Genomic DNA, 16,727 nt, shown 5'->3' on the forward strand with positions numbered 1-16,727 from the left:
CCAGATACTGTGATTACTGTGAAATTACTGTGCCAGAGGTTGAAATATCAGCTATTAAATCAGCATGCTTCGTTGATTGTTGTGAAAATGATTAAATGAAGTGCTACCAGCAGCTCAGCAGCATCTGTGTTGAATGAAAATGACGTCAGTGGGACAGTTAGCTACTGCTACCCAAACAGAAACCAGCTGACCTGAACACTGTCAGACTGAATAACTGATCAATCTGGTTATCAGACTAGGTTACAGTAAAGGTCCGGTTTTATCTTTTGCCCTAATGTTACACCAGATCCAGCCTGTAGCCAACCAGAGGGGCATTAGGGCAAAAAAAGAGCAAATCTGAACTCAGATCAGTCGAGATAGTTTCAGGTGGTGTATATATGTCGACAGTCCTTTCTCTGCTGTGACTCGAAGCAGATCTCTGCATTTGCACAAGCCCTCTGTATGAACTCCTGCTGCCACCACCTCTATTAACACATAGATTTGATAAAAGAGTCATAAAGGCTACATTTACACCGCTACGTTTTGTTTTTTAAGCGTTAAGTTTTGAGCCAAAAGCGATCTCCGTGCACCAAGTTTTTTTTATCTCCAGTAGAAGAACTAATCTCTGTTTAAACTAACACGCCCAAACCTCATATCTCACCAACATTCTGGTATACTGGGCATAAACAGGAGGCAGTGTGGAGACTCCGCCCACTGCTGGTAGTTGCCATGGTAACGTTAGTAGCTTTAGTCTCAGAGAACGAGATGTCGTGACCGATAAGACCCACTCAGGAGGAGAAACGTTGGCGTCAGTGTCAGTGTTGCCAAAGGTTTCCGTTTGCAGCCGTTGAGACTGCAACACAACCCCGCAGATTCCAAACCAAAATGGGTCAGAAGAGTTTCCAAATGTCTCCGGTTTATGGGCTCAGAAACGCCAGAGCAGGGGGAATGAGAGGGGGAAATGCCAGAGTGGGGGGAATGAGGGGGAAATGCCAGAGCAGGGAGAATGAGAGGGGGAAATGCCAGAGTAGGGGGAATGAGGGGGAAACGCCAGAGCAGGGGGAATGAGAGGGGGAAACACCTGAGCAGAGGGAATGAGGGGGAAACGCCAGAGCAGGGGGAATGAGGGGGTAACGCCAGAGAGGGGCGAATGAGAGGGGGAAACACCAGAGCAGGGGAAATGAGAGGGGGTAACGCCAGAGCAGGGGGAATGAGAGGGGGAAACACCAGAGAGGGGGAATGAGAGGGGGAAACACCAGAGCAGGGGAAATGAGAGGGGTAACGCCAGAGCAGGGGGAATGAGGGGGAAACGCCAGAGCAGGGGGAATGAGAGGGGGAAACACCAGAGCAGGGGGAATGAGAGGGGTAAACGTAGCAGAAGATATTCCTTTTTAAACCAAAATCTAGCAATGTAAATGTAGCCTAAGTTCAGATCCTTAGAATATAAGTCAGTTCTAGAGAGTTCTCACCCAAGTTTAGCTCTCTAACAGAAACCAATCACAATGAGTGCTTCCCACGATCTCAGTGGTCTTCCCAGTGGTAACGTGGCTGATTTCATTAATTCAAGGAGAGATTCCTGACCTGTTCCCAGACGACGAGGTGGAGAACATCATTGGCAGCGTGAGGCCAGAGGTCCGCAGCTCGGGACTGATGGATACAAGGGAGAACTGCTGGAAGTTCTTCATCGACCGGGTTCGCAGACAGCTCAAGGTGAACCAGTCAGATAGTCAGACAAGTACAAAAAGCTGTGTGTGTTCTGCATTTCACCTTCTCATCATCCAGAAAAGGTTGTTATCCTTGGCTTTCCTTCCAGATCCTGTATATGATCTTAATATAGCAATAGCATGCCGCCTCACACTGTAATTGACCATTCCAAAATAAAAAAAAACCCTCATACCTGGATAAAAATCTGGCTTTGTGATGAACCTTTCCCTCGACACGTTTCGGTGCTGACATTTTCAGATGAACTTGATTGCTTTCGGAGGCAGTCGACAACATTAAAATTCACCAGCATTACCAGAAAAGCCGGCATTTAGCTGCAAATAATTTTACCAACGTGTATCCGCCTTGTTCCCCCTGGAGAGAGAGGGATTCCAGGGGGTTGTTCATCCTGTCATTATTACAGTGTGCACCGCCACCACCCACATCTTCCACCCACGGGTGCAACCACGGGTTGGAGAGGTAATAAATTGGGAAGGCAATCCCATGGGCACGAGCTTGTAAAGAGTGGATTTCTAACAATTTGGTTGTCTGGATGGACAGGGTAATGTCGGTAATCTGATTCAGAACTATCTGTGCACGGTGAGCACAGGTTTAAATCCTGAGCCAAACATTTAAATCACTATTACAGTCAGACCTGGGAGCAGTGGTTCCTTACCTGGCTGTCGTTAGAGGACTCTAAAGCGGTTGCGAGATGATTACTGGATAGGAAGTGTAAAAAATACACACCTTATGTGTGTTGGTTTGTGATGATTTATTTATTTGGAAACTTATTTGGTAGCATATTATGACCTAAATCCTTAAAATGGGTTCTGCATTATCTGGGGAACCTCAGGTGGTATTGTGGTTAAAAGGTGCACAATCCCAAATTAATGTTCCCTTTATTCAAATATCCACAAATTAATTGATACATGGCAAACCTGCTGCCAGGTTGCCAGGTAATATAGCAGTACTGTGGGGAACAAATTAAGATTCTGTGCGTATTTTGCTGTTGGCATTGCACTTGATGGATAGTTGTATTGGGGTGTAAGATAAACCCATACATTCTGTATACAGCAGCAGAGGTACAGCTACAATGACTCAAAAACACTGATTCAAATGCTGTGTAAATTGACATGTCTGTCTTATGGATTGTGGTCCATATGTCTAAATACATTAGTCTGTATACTGTTCCAATTTCAATTCTGTTTTATTGATAGTGTCAAATCCTAACAGAAGTTATCTCAGAACCCTTTACAGACAGAGTAGGTCTAGACCACAATCTATAATTTACAAAGACCCAACAATTTACCCCAATAGCAAGCATTTGGTGCGACAGTGGCGAGGAAAAAGTTCCTTTCCACAGTGCCTCTAGGGGCCCACAGCTCATTTTTGCTTCAGGCCCCCCTGGTTGAATACAAAGAATGCTGTAGTCTTACGGCAGCTTCAGTGTGTAAAGCCATTGTCACAGGAAATGTAAGATAAGTTTGCAGCTCCTCGCTTATCATCAGTCGTGTCTTTGGGTGTGCCTTCTGCATGTTTGTTTCTAATGGTATCGAGCATCTGGCTGAGCTTCTCAACAAGCCAGCTGTTAGTCTCCAACAGTGAAAATCAGTCTGACGCAGCCCACAGCTCAAAACACTTTTAATTCACATGCTTGCTGGAGGCTTTATTTGCTTAATGATGTAGCTGCAAATAATTAATTCACAGTTTCCTATTTCTTCCCCATTAAAGGGTTTGTTTGGGGAGTTTTTCCTCCCCTGAATCGAGGATCAAAAGACAGAGGGTGTCATATGCTGTACGGATTGTAAAGCTCACTGAGGCAAATTGTGATTTGTGATATTGGGCTATATGAATAAAAATGTATTTGACTCGACCATAAAGAAGTGCTAATCAGAGCAGGAATCCCCTGCCTTTCAGTGTGCCTGTGTCTCCAGAACATGACTGTGATCTGGCTGCTGCATCAGTAGTTTTGACCTGGGTGTGCTTGTGTTGCAGGTGGCTCTGTGTTTCTCTCCTGTGGGCAGTAAACTGAGGGTCCGCAGCAGGAAGTTCCCTGCCGTGGTGAACTGTACAGCGATCGACTGGTTCCACGAATGGCCGCAGGTGGCGCTGGAGTCGGTCAGCTTCAAGTTCCTCCAGGAGGTGGAGAATATCGAAGTGAGAACAGCTCATACGTTAATATACACACAGGGATGAAGCCAACCACAAAAATGATGTTCACTCTCCGAAAATATAATTTCAAATGTCAGGCTCCGCGACACAAAGAATGTGATATTAATTTCAAAAGCTGAAACTAGAAGCCCTGAAAATTAACTTCCGGAGCCCAAGCATCAGGAAATATTGCTTTCCAGCCAAATCTGGACAGTCATCTTTTATTAATGTGAAGTAACCAGTTCTGTGATTTATAACTCTTGCAGCCCCGGGTGAAGGAGTCAGTCAGTAAATTCATGGCATACGTCCACATGAGTGTCAATCAGACTTCCAAGGAGTACCTGGCCAACGAGCGACGCTACAACTACACCACGCCCAAGTCTTTCCTGGAGCAGATCAAGCTGTATCGCAGTCTGCTGGGTCACAGGAGCAAAGATCTCACCACCAAGATGGAGCGGCTGGAGAACGGCCTGCAGAAGCTCAACAGCACCTCCGCTCAGGTACTGCGCACTTCTCACACTCCACCCTGACCCACCGTAGCACTGTACATCTGTAACGTCTTTGAAAATCTTTTTATTTTTTTATCCTACCTAATTCATTTTCTAATTTCTAGCATTTGGGACCCATGACTCCATATTTACATCCCAGAATTCCCGTGACTAGCAGTAGAAGTGGATTGCAGTAATAGTGGTAGTACTATTAATAGTAGTAGTGACTGTAGTAATAATGGCAGTAACCATTTTTAAAACTGTACAAGGTTACAAGGTTCATTTATTTGTCATTTTAAAACACAGGGTTGCACAGTGAAATACAAGTTGTAGCCTCTTCACGACTCACACCCAGAGAAAAGTAATTGTAGTCGTAGTATATAATATTATAGCAGTATATAGAAATATATTAGTAGTAGTAGGGGTTATCTATCCCTACACAGCCAATCACCTTACAGAGCTATACGTAGATCAGAAAAGTACCTGGCTGACTTTTTGTCCTTTATTTATTTTGTCATGAGTAATGTTTATTTGCATCATTTGATATTTCCCTACTTGGATATCTACACCTGGATCCATTTGTCCAAATGTTTACCATCTCCACACCTTTGCAGAAGATAGCTATATGAATAATGCAACACAAGGTCTGAGTGTGAAGCAGCCCTAATTATAGTGGCTCTACTACACTGTGCAAGTGGATGGAAAACCACACACGCATCATTTCACCCCTACATACTGTGCATCTCCACTGCTTTGCATAAACATGCCCACACAAACCCACTCGCACAAAATCACACACATGCACAAACACCCCTTACACATAAGTGACATCAATATGTTGAAAGCCGCAGTGTCCTGTGTTTTTCTTTCTCATTGCCATTTTACTGTAGGAAGTAGCCAACACACACACACGCATGCACGCACACACGCACGCACGCACGCACACACACACACACACACACACACACACACACACACATATAATGGCTATATGGTAATTGAGAAGGCTTCTAATTAGAGAGCACAGCCTTTACAGCAGCAGGCCAGCATTACTGCACCCTGTGCTTGTTGGTGCATCCACACTGATGGCTGCGCTACTCTAAGAACTGTTATTTAACATTCTGTGCAAGAGAATCTGTAGCACACCAGGGGCTGCTGTGCTCATGGTAAACAAGGAGGGTTAAAGTGTGTGTGTGTGTGTGTGTGTGTGTGTGTGTGTGTGTGTGTGTGTGTGTGTGTGTGTGGTGGGGGTTGTATGAGTCATCTGCTCCCCAGAGGACACATTAGTTCCATATTTTTGTCCTCCTTAATTTGTGAAGGTTGTGTGTGTGTGTGTGTGTGTGTGTGTGTGTGTGTGTGTGTGGATTCAGTGCACCACGGTGCATGCCCACTCACCGTCTCATAAACACTCACACGTCTCTTTTTGTGACAATGTAGTAGTACAAGTATAGTTACAAAAAAGTAGAAGCAGTAGTAGTACTAGCAATACTAGTCTAGGTGCAAGTAGTAATATTAGCAGTTATCAGTCACCAGTGTGGTGTTTAAATGGAATCACTTCAACCGGATCTCTAACCAATCAGTTGGTTAGGGTTAGGGGGTTATATTATATACCCCCCCTAACATAATATAATTATAACTGGAACCATTTGACTGTTTCCCTTCAAACACACACACATACACACACACACACACACACACACACACACACACACACACACACACACACACACACACACACACACACACACACACACACACAGCCAGATGTCTCTTTGTCTCTTTAATTCTTCGTCTCCACGAGTCCATAAGCCATCACACATGTGGATGAACAACCCAGTCTCACGGCAGTTCGTGAAATAGTCACAAAATTTGTAATATTTTTTGTAAATGTTATAAAGTGCGTAGTGTTCTGTCTTACAGCATACTGTAATATTTATTTTATTAGATTTAGAAGATTATTTTTTGGGGCTTTTCCCTTTATTAGATAGTGACAGTGGATAGACAGGAAAGGGGGAGAGAGACAGGGGATGACACGCATCAAAGGGCAGTAGGTCGGATTCAAACTCGCGCCGCTGCAAAGGACTCAGCCTACATGGATCGCACGCTCTTGCTGGGTGAGCTAGAGGCCGCCCCGCATACTGTAATATTTCACCGGTAATTGGACCAACATAACAACATTAAATTAAAGAAATGAAAACCATGATAACATCTCTTGAATAAATGTTGATTTATGTAGATTTATAGTTCTAACAGTGCCACTGACAGCAAAGTCATACAGCTTCTCTGCTGCAGTCCCGACTGACAGAAAAAAAACGTGGTGCAGCCACGAAAGATACTTTCAATTAAAATAAAAAATAAAAATCGTGCCGCGTTCTCAATGTCGTTTTTGTCATGAAAAGAACTGAAAAATCGTGTTGCCGTACACGAATCAATAGATTAAATTTCGTGACTATTTCGCGAACTGCCGTGAGACTGGCTACCGTCTCTCATCCTGCCTAAGAAACAATTCTTTCTGATGTACATGTCAGCAGCTTGTGTTCTACAGTCAGGAGCAGAGATGGATTTCCATCTGCAGGGGATAAACACAGAAGCCGCTCAGATGTATTGAATATCACCCATGTCTCTTACCAATTAGTTTGTCCTTCCCTCACACACACACACACACACACACACACACACACACACACACACACACCCCCATTCATCATGTTGATGGCTCACTTGGTGCTCGTCTAATATTCGACTGAATCTTTTTGCACGGAATCGTCGCAACCCAAAAGGGCCGTCTTCCCTCTGGCCTGATTTTCTGTTTGTTAATTAGCTGAAAGACAGGCATGAAAAGCAGTCTGTTTTTATTTCCCCAGTGCAACATTTGGATGGAGTTTGACGCTAACACAGAGTCCTATTTGTCAGGGAGTTATGAGCATTTTGTAACAGCTTTAATTTATCTTTACGACTGACCTTGGTCTGTGCATTTGTGTCTGTCTGTGTGTGTGTGTGTGTGTGTGTGTGTGTGTGTGTGTGTGTGTGTGTGTGTGTGTGTGTGTGTGTGTGTGTCCTAAAGCTTTTATTTTTTCCAGCTATGCATGCCATCCATCTTTTTCTATCCCTTCATCTACTTAGACAGACAAAGATTCTTTTCTAGTAATGGATTAAATGGTCACATGGTTGGTCCATGGCACAATCCCGCAAGGCACATACATGTTCCGTGCACAGGTTCAGGCCCTTTGTCTTCATTGTTGTGAAGAATTGAGGAGATGTTTAGGTTTCATTAAAACTGACATTAAAACTGCCACCGGGCTCGATCAGTGGGTGTATTACTAATTAAAAAAACGATCGGCCCTTCAAATCCGCCTGAGAGATTCAATTAGATGATAGCAATAGATTCATTAGTGTCCATGATATACACACTTATTGCTACATATATCATTAAATGAGACGACAGTAGATTATAGTCAGCAGCCCAGCCTGTGCTTTATATTAGTGCAGGTGTTTTTTTGTTTTTTTTTCCTCCCATCGTATGTAGACTGCACACACTCTGTCAGTTCACAGTTTAATGTTTTGGGAATTTGCTAGCTTGTTTTATTTCCGAGAGTGAGATGAGGAAATGAATAGCAGAAGTATGAAAAAAAGATTAAATGCTAAAGTAAAGTACAAGTACATACTGATGAGCCTATACACACAAACACACACACACACACACACACACACACACACACACACACACAAACACACACACACACACACACACACACACACACACACACACACACACACACACACACACACACACACACACACATATATGGAAGTTTGAATTGGGAGAGCCTGAGATTTGTTCCAGTGAATATGATCCCCAGTTGACCCAGATGTACAGGCCCCTCCACCTGACCTGTCTGTCCTCTGATAGGTGGATGAGCTCAAGGCCAAGCTGGCTGCTCAGGAAGTGGAACTCAAACACAAGAACGAGGACGCCGACAAGCTGATCCAGGCAAGAACCCGTGCTCCTTTTTAGACTGCAAAAGATATCATTGTTGAATATTTTCTCACTTACAATACAGTAGCTCTCGTGGTACATGCACATAGGTTAACATCTCTATCGGGATGTATTTGTATCTTCTGCATGCTGTACTTGTGTTGCTGGCACTCGAAGTTGCGTTGTGCAAACTTTTTAGTTGTAGTTCTACTCTACTCTTCCCAGTTTAAACTGAGCACTAGATTACTTGTTGCTGTGAAAGCTACAGTACGCCACTGATATGAACCCGGTGTGCTGTCCCCAGGTGGTTGGGATAGAAACTGAGAAGGTGTCCAAGGAGAAGGCAGTAGCAGATGAGGAGGAGCAAAAAGTGGCGGCCATTGCTGTGGTGGTCAGCGGCAAACAGAGAGACTGCGAGGAGGACTTGGCCAAGGCTGAACCAGCTCTGCTCGCTGCTCAGGATGCCCTCAACACTCTTAATAAGGTCACTTGCTCTCATATCCCGCCGTGTACTATTGATTTCCTCCATCAGACTCTCCTCTCTTAGTTTTCTTATTTTTTCAGAGTTGTGTTCTTTTCTCTTTGTTTGATTTAGTTTTCAGCGTCAGTGGAATAAGTTCTGTCCACACAGGCCTTGAACTGGAGATTAGATTATTGAATCACAGGCTTTAAAATAATGTCTTCTCTATGTTCTGCAGGCATTTTACTTCATCCTCGAATCCCCTGTAGGTTTATAAGCAGCCTCGGGGATTTAAAAAAAAACCCCCTCTGTGTTTAAAAGGTGCACTCTGTTCAAACAAGCAGAACAGACAGTTCAATCCATGCGTGGAGCTCTCTAAAGATGCCCTAATTAGAAGTCTCTGTTGTCTTCTCAAAGTCAGCACAGGTTCTTCTTCCCTTAGTCTAATCCTATCCATTTTTCTTTCTTGTTTCCCCCAGCAGGCAGCAGAGATATGCAGTTGTTGAAACTCAATTCAATCCTAGTTCTTTCATTTTCCATCCGTTATTCCCTCTATCTTTTCTACCACAGAACAACCTGACAGAGTTGAAGTCATTTGGCTCTCCGGTGGCGGCAGTGACCAACGTCACAGCGGCAGTCATGGTCCTGTCTGCGCCCGGTGGCAAAGTCCCAAAGGACCGCAGCTGGAAAGCCGCAAAGGTGATGATGGCCAAAGTGGACGCGTTCCTGGACTCGCTGATAAACTTCAACAAGGAGAACATCCCAGAGGCTTGCCTGAAAGCTATTAGGCCCTACCTGCAGGTGAGTGTAATTAAAGTTAGACGCTAATAGCGCACAGTGTGAACGTCTGCCGCTTGGCAAGTTCAACTAATAAGTCATACATTTAGCAGGGGCGTGACTACCATGACAGTGGCACATTACAGCTGCCAAACGTCTCTTAATAATGTCCCGGTAATTAAGCGGCACATTTAACGGCCACCCTGATTATGAAGTTCAACGGAGCAGATAGTAGGTATGTCACTGCAGCAGAGACCCAAAATCCACTATGTACGCCACACTTATTCAGTCTCACACTACCGATGTAGCAGGATTTTATAAATCCTGTTCATCACATAACAAACATCAAACTACAAGAAAGAATATTTTGCTCCTTTTCAATCTGACCAAAAAACAGAGAAGTTCAGTAGAGAAACATGACTGAAATCTGGTGAAAGGAAGAAAGTGACACATCCATGTTAAAAAAATACACAAAGCTTCCAGGTCTGAGAATTTAAGTCAATGCTGAAATGCTGCATTCTCTCTAACGTCCAGCAAGGGACGTTAGATAGAAGTCTTTGAGAAAATGACTCTACTTCTCACTTGATTTATTACCTCAGTAAACATTTTCATAATGAGTTTATGGTCTCAATCGCTAGTTTCAAGTCTTCTTCAATTCAGCAAAATGTTCAATTAGTAAATTATGCTCCCATTTGTTTTAAAATAGTGGATAAAGCGGTGGATGCTTTAGGACCTGTCAATCAGGACAGAGGATTAGCAATGCTAACTATGCTAACACTGGGGACATTAAAAAAAACCTCAACAGTGCCTGGATAGCTCAGTTTGTAGAGTGGGTGCCCATATGTAGAGGTTTACTCCTCGACGCAGAGGGCCCGGGTTCGATTCCGACCTGCAGTCCTTTGCTGCATGTCATTCCCTCCCTCTCCTTTCATGTCTTTAGCTGTCCTGTCAAATAAAGGCCCGAAAAATGCCCCAAAAAATAATTCTAAAATAAACCTCAACTTGTTTTTGGCTGTTGTTCCGTGTTTTCGTCTTACACTTTGACCCTCTCACTGTGTTTTTTCACTTCAGCAACGTTAACTGGAATATTTTGGTCGCCTAGAATTGTCTTGTTCAGCATTCTGCCAACCGTTAGCATTCTGCCAAGCATTAGCGTTCTGCCAAGTGTTAGCTGGTAACTTAAGGGAAAGTTTGCAGATTTTCTGTTTTGTCGTACATGCAAATGAATGGCAGCAGTACCTGGACGTCCGTGTTAAACCGCCGGTAAATCTCCGCTGGATGACTTGCTTAGAAGGGTTGGAATAAAGGAACTTTCCCTCTTTAGTGTTTAGCTTAGCTTAGCGCCATTGAAACCATAAACAACACTGGCTTGGATGCGTCATCCTCCCCATCACCAATCTCTCGCAAAAAACATCATGTCCGGTTTCAAAATACCAAGATGGCGACGGCCAAATTGACAAACTCAAGGCTTCAAAACATCAGTCCACAAACAGTCACTGCTGCTATGTCCCCTATTTGTACAGTCTATGGACGCATCTCGTGTATGGGGACCCTAAAGTAAGTGACACATCTCACCTACGGAGACCCTGCTCTCCTCCCATTAGGCTCACAGAGCTGGGGTTCCTAAATGTGAGCTCTGCAGTTGGAACCTTCTTGAGAATGCAGTTGCATAATTATTTTTATACGGTAGAAGAAATGTTAGAAAGCCAGATTCTGGGCGCCGGTGGAGCGTTTAATCTGTGTTTAACTTTGTATTTGTTGATCTGTTGGATCTTCTCCAGGATCCAGAGTTCCAGCCAGACCTGGTGGCCTCCAAGTCGAACGCGGCGGCCGGCCTGTGCTCCTGGGTTTTAAACATTGTCAAGTTCTACGAGGTTTACTGCGAGGTGGAGCCCAAGCGTCAGGCTCTGAGCAAGGCCAACGCAGAGCTAGCTGCTGCACAGGAGAAGCTGTCCGCCATCAAGAGCAAAATCAATGTAAGACTTCACATTGGACTGAGGATACAGGAAATTAAAAGCTTAGCCCAAGTATCTATTTTAAAGCATAACTCTCGCCAAAATGCAACCTAGGGTCTTTTTGTGAATGTACCCGAGTCAAACTTTCGTTTAAAAGCATATTTAGGATGGAAGCGCCACTTTTAAGATGTACCGTATTTTCGTTTTTCAGTCAAATGGCCTTTTGAATGGGAGTAATTTTATGCTAGCCTCAAAATAGCTATTTTTAAAACACTAAGAAGGCTCGACACAACATGAAACTTTGCTCCAAGTATCACCAGGGTCTCTACATATGAACTCAAGCATTGAGAACATTGTTTCTGTACCCAGAGTTTACTAAAAAGAGAGGATTTGAACAACTCACCGTAGCTCTTGTTGTTTCCAGTTGCTACCACCTCAGCAGTCAAAACGAGTCAATATCAAAACAAGTAGCCACAGATTTAGTATATCCCTTGTGCACCGGTGTAGTTAAGGTGTAGAGCCCCTGGTGATACTTCGAGCAGAGTTTCATGTTGTGTCGAGCCTTCTTAGTGTTTTAAAAATAGCTATTTTGAGGCTAGCATAAAAGCGCCCCTATTACTCCCATTCAAAAGGCCATTTGACCGAAAAACAAAAATACGGTACATGTTAAAAGTGGCGCTTCTGTCCTAAATATGCTTTTAAACGAAAGTTTGACTCGGATACATTCACAAAAAGACCCTAGGTTGCATTTTGGCGAGAGTTGCGTTTTAAATGACGGCAATTTCAATATCCTTAAATCCTGAGGATATGTCTGTCAAGAAAAGACTTGCTGCTCTTCACTGACACTAACCCTAAAGAGTAAACCTTAGTTGGTGGGCCGACTTTTGTACAGAACACAATGTGGTCTGTCAAATGAATTGTGGAAGCCAGAAATGTCAGCACCTAGCTACATCAACCACTCTATTAAATCCTCTAGATGTGCAGTTCAAAAAGAAATAAAATAAAAACAACCAGAGGCTATAAGTTAAAGATAGATTCAGGATATGAATTATTTGAGTTACAGTTGACACACAAGCTCTGCCAGTAGAGTGAATGATACACCAGCATCTTTTCATCGATACAACGCTACTGTAAGTGCTATTAAAACCTTTTACTGTTCATTAATCTAAAACCAAACTCATCGACCTAAAACCCCTATTGATAAAAGCAGCTGTAAATAATTGTTCCTCATTGGCGTTTGCCGTTCAGCACATCAGCCCCAGCAGAGCGCGGCACTCAGGACACTGCGTCGGCTGCTCACATCAAACTCTGCCGAGTGAGGACTCCTCCTAATAAGATCCAGCATGACTTGTCGCTGTCATTTTTCAGCCCTCAGTCAGATTACTTGAGTGGAGAGTGGGTTCGAAGCCAAGGGGAATTAGCAATCCTCAAACTAATCTACTGAACCTGTGTGCCTCTCCACCGATTAATCCTGTTTGTCCTTGTGCTAATTGCTTCCGTATGCCAAATAAATCCATAAGTTGCTTCCAACTTTTTGCACACTCCCAAGTTTCTTTCATAGACTTTAGCTATGTTTGTTCTTTGTCTTTGAGGATTCTTTATGACCACGCTGTTTTTAACAAGTGCCAATGTGTCTCTCTTCCTGTGTGTGTGTGTGTGTGTGTGTGTGTGTGTGTTTGTGGCCTATCAGCACCTTAATGAGAACCTGGCCAAGCTGACAGCCAAGTTTGAGAAAGCCACCGCAGACAAGCTGAAGTGCCAACAGGAAGCCGAGTCAACCGCACGCACCATTTCCCTGGCCAACCGCCTGGTGAGGGGGGCAACAGCGGGGTCACACACGCACGCACGCATGAACACACACACACACACACACACACACACACACACACACACACACCACACTCTTTCCCATCCAACCCACATGCTCCTTCCCTCAGATAGATGTAATGTAGATGGGTACAAACCGGTATTTATACACATATATACCCACAAACTGCTCATTTCTCTCTTTCCTAAATGCACGTTATGCACAGGTGAAAACCAATATGAATACATTGTTATGAAAAGATAATGCATTCTGATTAAATTCTAAATATCACACAGCTCTTCAGAGTCTCAGTCAAATCCAGATGCACTGGTATCATGCTCCTTTACAGTGTTGTCACACACTCTCCGTTGTCCACAGATGCAAAAAGGCACTCTGAATAAGTTCAGAACTTGGCTCACAGTCATCACCAGAGTAATCCAATTGTAAACATATGATTTTAAGTTAAATATTCAGACATTTCACAATGTTTATCCTCAATAACGTTCACCAGTCTTCTTCACCATTTGTTGTGCAGTGCAGCATAAAGCTTGACTGATATTCATACCGAAAATGAGATCATTATTGATCCCACGTTGTTACAGCAACTCAAGAGTCAAATATTAAAGGAAAAAAGGGACTGATTGATAAAAGACAGACAAAAATACAAATAAAATAAAATGGCTATATACACATTTCACTTTTGCTGATATTTACACAATTGATAATCGCACAGTAGTTACACCCATAATTGTAATACACACATGGTGTGTAGCATTTTACCAGAAGAAAACTAAAATATATAAATATAATTGCACAGTAAAGTCTGTCATGTTTTAAGTGGTGGTGAGACAACAACACTGTTACAGTATGTTATGTTTGTGTCAAAGAAATACTAAAATGAATGTAGGTACATGGGGAAAATATGATGTCATACATGTTGTTTTGTAAGCAGCTTTCCTTACACATCCACCGCATAATTCTGAACAGAAAAATAAATACGGCCCGGCATTTATACACACATACCCAAAAGCTATTTTTATATCTGCTTGTTAGTGCAGCTGTCGCTTTCTTAGGTGCACGTTTACACACACACACACACACACGCACACGCACTCACACACACACACACACACGCACATAAATCCGACCACCTGCAGTGTGTAAATCGCAACAAAAAAGATTGACACGGTTAGTACCAGTTAGTATGATAATCAAATTTATTCAGAGGAAGATTTCAAAAGGCCTGACAGGACCAACAAAAGCACAAAGATTGTGTACGTCTGCTTGTCAGTCACAAATATCATGTATCATGCAAACGCAGTCAATGTGCTGAAGTGTGCCGTGTCTCTGTGATGAATGCTGCGAAGTTACAGTCTGTGTAAAGTGCGGGGCCACTCCAGTTTGGAAGAGATGGGATATTAAGGTGAACTTTATTGATCCCTGAAGGGAAATAGGATCATTGCTGCAGTAAAGAGTAAAGGTGTTGGTACACGAGCAGAGAGGCGATAAAGAATATGAAAACCTAATAAAAATGGACTTGTAGGTAGCAAGGCATTGTTGTTCTGGAGATTTCCTGATGTTCACGAGGCTGTGTATCGATGACGGTAGCCATGAAGTTCCTTTAGATCGTATTTGACAGGATGCCCTGGAGGAATAGATAATGAAAAACAGTGTCCCTGTGTTTCAGGTGGGGGGTCTAGCATCGGAAAATGTGCGCTGGGCGGAGGCCGTAGAAAACTTCAAGAAACAGGAGAGGACTCTGTGTGGGGACGTGCTCCTCATCACGGCCTTCATCTCCTACCTGGGATACTTCACCAAACGCTACCGGCTCCAGCTCATGGACAACACCTGGAGGCCCTATCTCAGTCAGCTGGAGGTGGGTGGCCTTAAAGTTAGTCTAAATCAATGATGTTCCACTTCCAGGATTGCTCCAGTGCCGCCGGATGTCCCTATTTTCGGCCCAGATGTCCGTCCCCTTCCTCTTTCTTTGTGTTGGCGTTCTAAACTCCGTTGGATTTCTGAGGACTATGGTTAACTGCTCCTCAGATCTCTGCAGGGTAAATCCAGACAGCTAGCTAGACTATCTGTCCAATCTGAGTTTTCTGTTGCACGAACTAAAACTACTTTTGAACGTACACATGTTCCACCAAAACAAGTTCCTTCCCGAGGCTATTTTGCAGAGGCATCATGGCTCCGTCCGGCGCTTAGCAGCGCCAAAATGATTGTGATTGGTTTATGAAAATGATGGACATCCGGCGGAATTTCCAGCGGCACCTCTCTCTCTCTCTCTCTCTCTCTCTCTCTCTCTCTCTCTCATTCATATATATATACAGTCAGCTCCATAAATATTGGGACATCGACACAATTCTAATCTTTTTGGCTCTATACACCACCACAATGGAGTTGAAATGAAACGAACAAGATGTGCTTTAACTGCAGACTTTCAGCTTTAATTTGAGGGTATTTACATCCAAATCAGGTGAACGGTGTAGGAATTACAACAGTTTGTATATGTGCCTCCCACTTTTTAAGGGACCAAAAGTAATGGGACAATTGGCTGCTCAGCTGTTCCATGGCCAGGTGTGTGTTATTCCCTCATTATCCCATTTACAAGGAGCAGATAAAAGGTCCAGAGTTCATTTCAAGTGTGCTATTTGCATTTGGAATCTGTTGCTGTCAACTCTCAATATGAGATCCAAAGAGCTGTCACTATCAGTGAAGCAAGCCATCATTAGGCTGAAAAATCTAAACAGACCCATCAGAGAGATAGCAAAAACATTAGGTGTGGCCAAATCAACTGTTTGGAACATTCTTAAAAAGAAAGAACGCACCGTTGAGCTCAGCAACACCAAAAGACCCGGAAGACCACGGAAAACAACTGTGGTGGATGACCGAAGAATACTTTCCCTGGTGAAGAAAACACCCTTCACAACAGTTGGCCAGATCAAGAACACTCTCCAGGAGGTAGGTGTATGTGTGTCAAAGTCAACAATCCAGAGAAGACTTCACCAGAGTGAATACAGAGGGTTCACTACAAGATGTAAACCATTGGTGAGCCTCAAAAACAGGAAGGCCAGATTAGAGTTTGCCAAACATCTAAAAAAGCCTTCACATTTCTGGAACAACATCCTATGGACAGATGAGACAAAGATCAACTTGTACCAGAGCGATGGGACGAGAAGAGTATGGAGAAGGAAAGGAACTGCTCATGATCCAAAGCATACCACCTCATCAGTGAAGTATGGTGGTGGTAGTGTCATGGCGTGGGCATGTATGGCTGCCAATGGAACTGGTTCTCTTGTATTTATTGATGATGTGACTGCTGGCAAAAGCAGCAGGATGAATTCTGAAGTGTTTCGGGCAATATTATCTGCTCATATTCAGCCAAATGCTTCAGAACTCATTGGACTGGCGCTTCACAGTGCAGATGGAC

General features: G+C 43.5%; 1 protein-coding gene across 1 annotated transcript in view; it reads left to right on the forward strand.

Moving 5' to 3' along the window:
• dnah9 (dynein, axonemal, heavy chain 9) overlaps window positions 1-16,727 on the forward strand; it is a 157,409-nt gene that overhangs the window by 95,660 nt on the left and 45,022 nt on the right. Inside the window, exons 52-60 of the mRNA XM_078279756.1 lie at window positions 1,547-1,689; window positions 3,676-3,837; window positions 4,098-4,331; window positions 8,230-8,310; window positions 8,600-8,779; window positions 9,326-9,556; window positions 11,314-11,508; window positions 13,178-13,297; window positions 14,982-15,170. Of these exons, the coding sequence (XP_078135882.1) occupies window positions 1,547-1,689; window positions 3,676-3,837; window positions 4,098-4,331; window positions 8,230-8,310; window positions 8,600-8,779; window positions 9,326-9,556; window positions 11,314-11,508; window positions 13,178-13,297; window positions 14,982-15,170 (1,535 nt within the window). The remainder of the gene's footprint in view (window positions 1-1,546; window positions 1,690-3,675; window positions 3,838-4,097; window positions 4,332-8,229; window positions 8,311-8,599; window positions 8,780-9,325; window positions 9,557-11,313; window positions 11,509-13,177; window positions 13,298-14,981; window positions 15,171-16,727) is intronic.

The sequence above is a fragment of the Sander vitreus genome, chromosome 21 (genome assembly GCF_031162955.1).
Source record: "Sander vitreus isolate 19-12246 chromosome 21, sanVit1, whole genome shotgun sequence".
In the NCBI taxonomy this organism is placed as follows: Eukaryota; Metazoa; Chordata; class Actinopteri; order Perciformes; family Percidae; genus Sander; species Sander vitreus.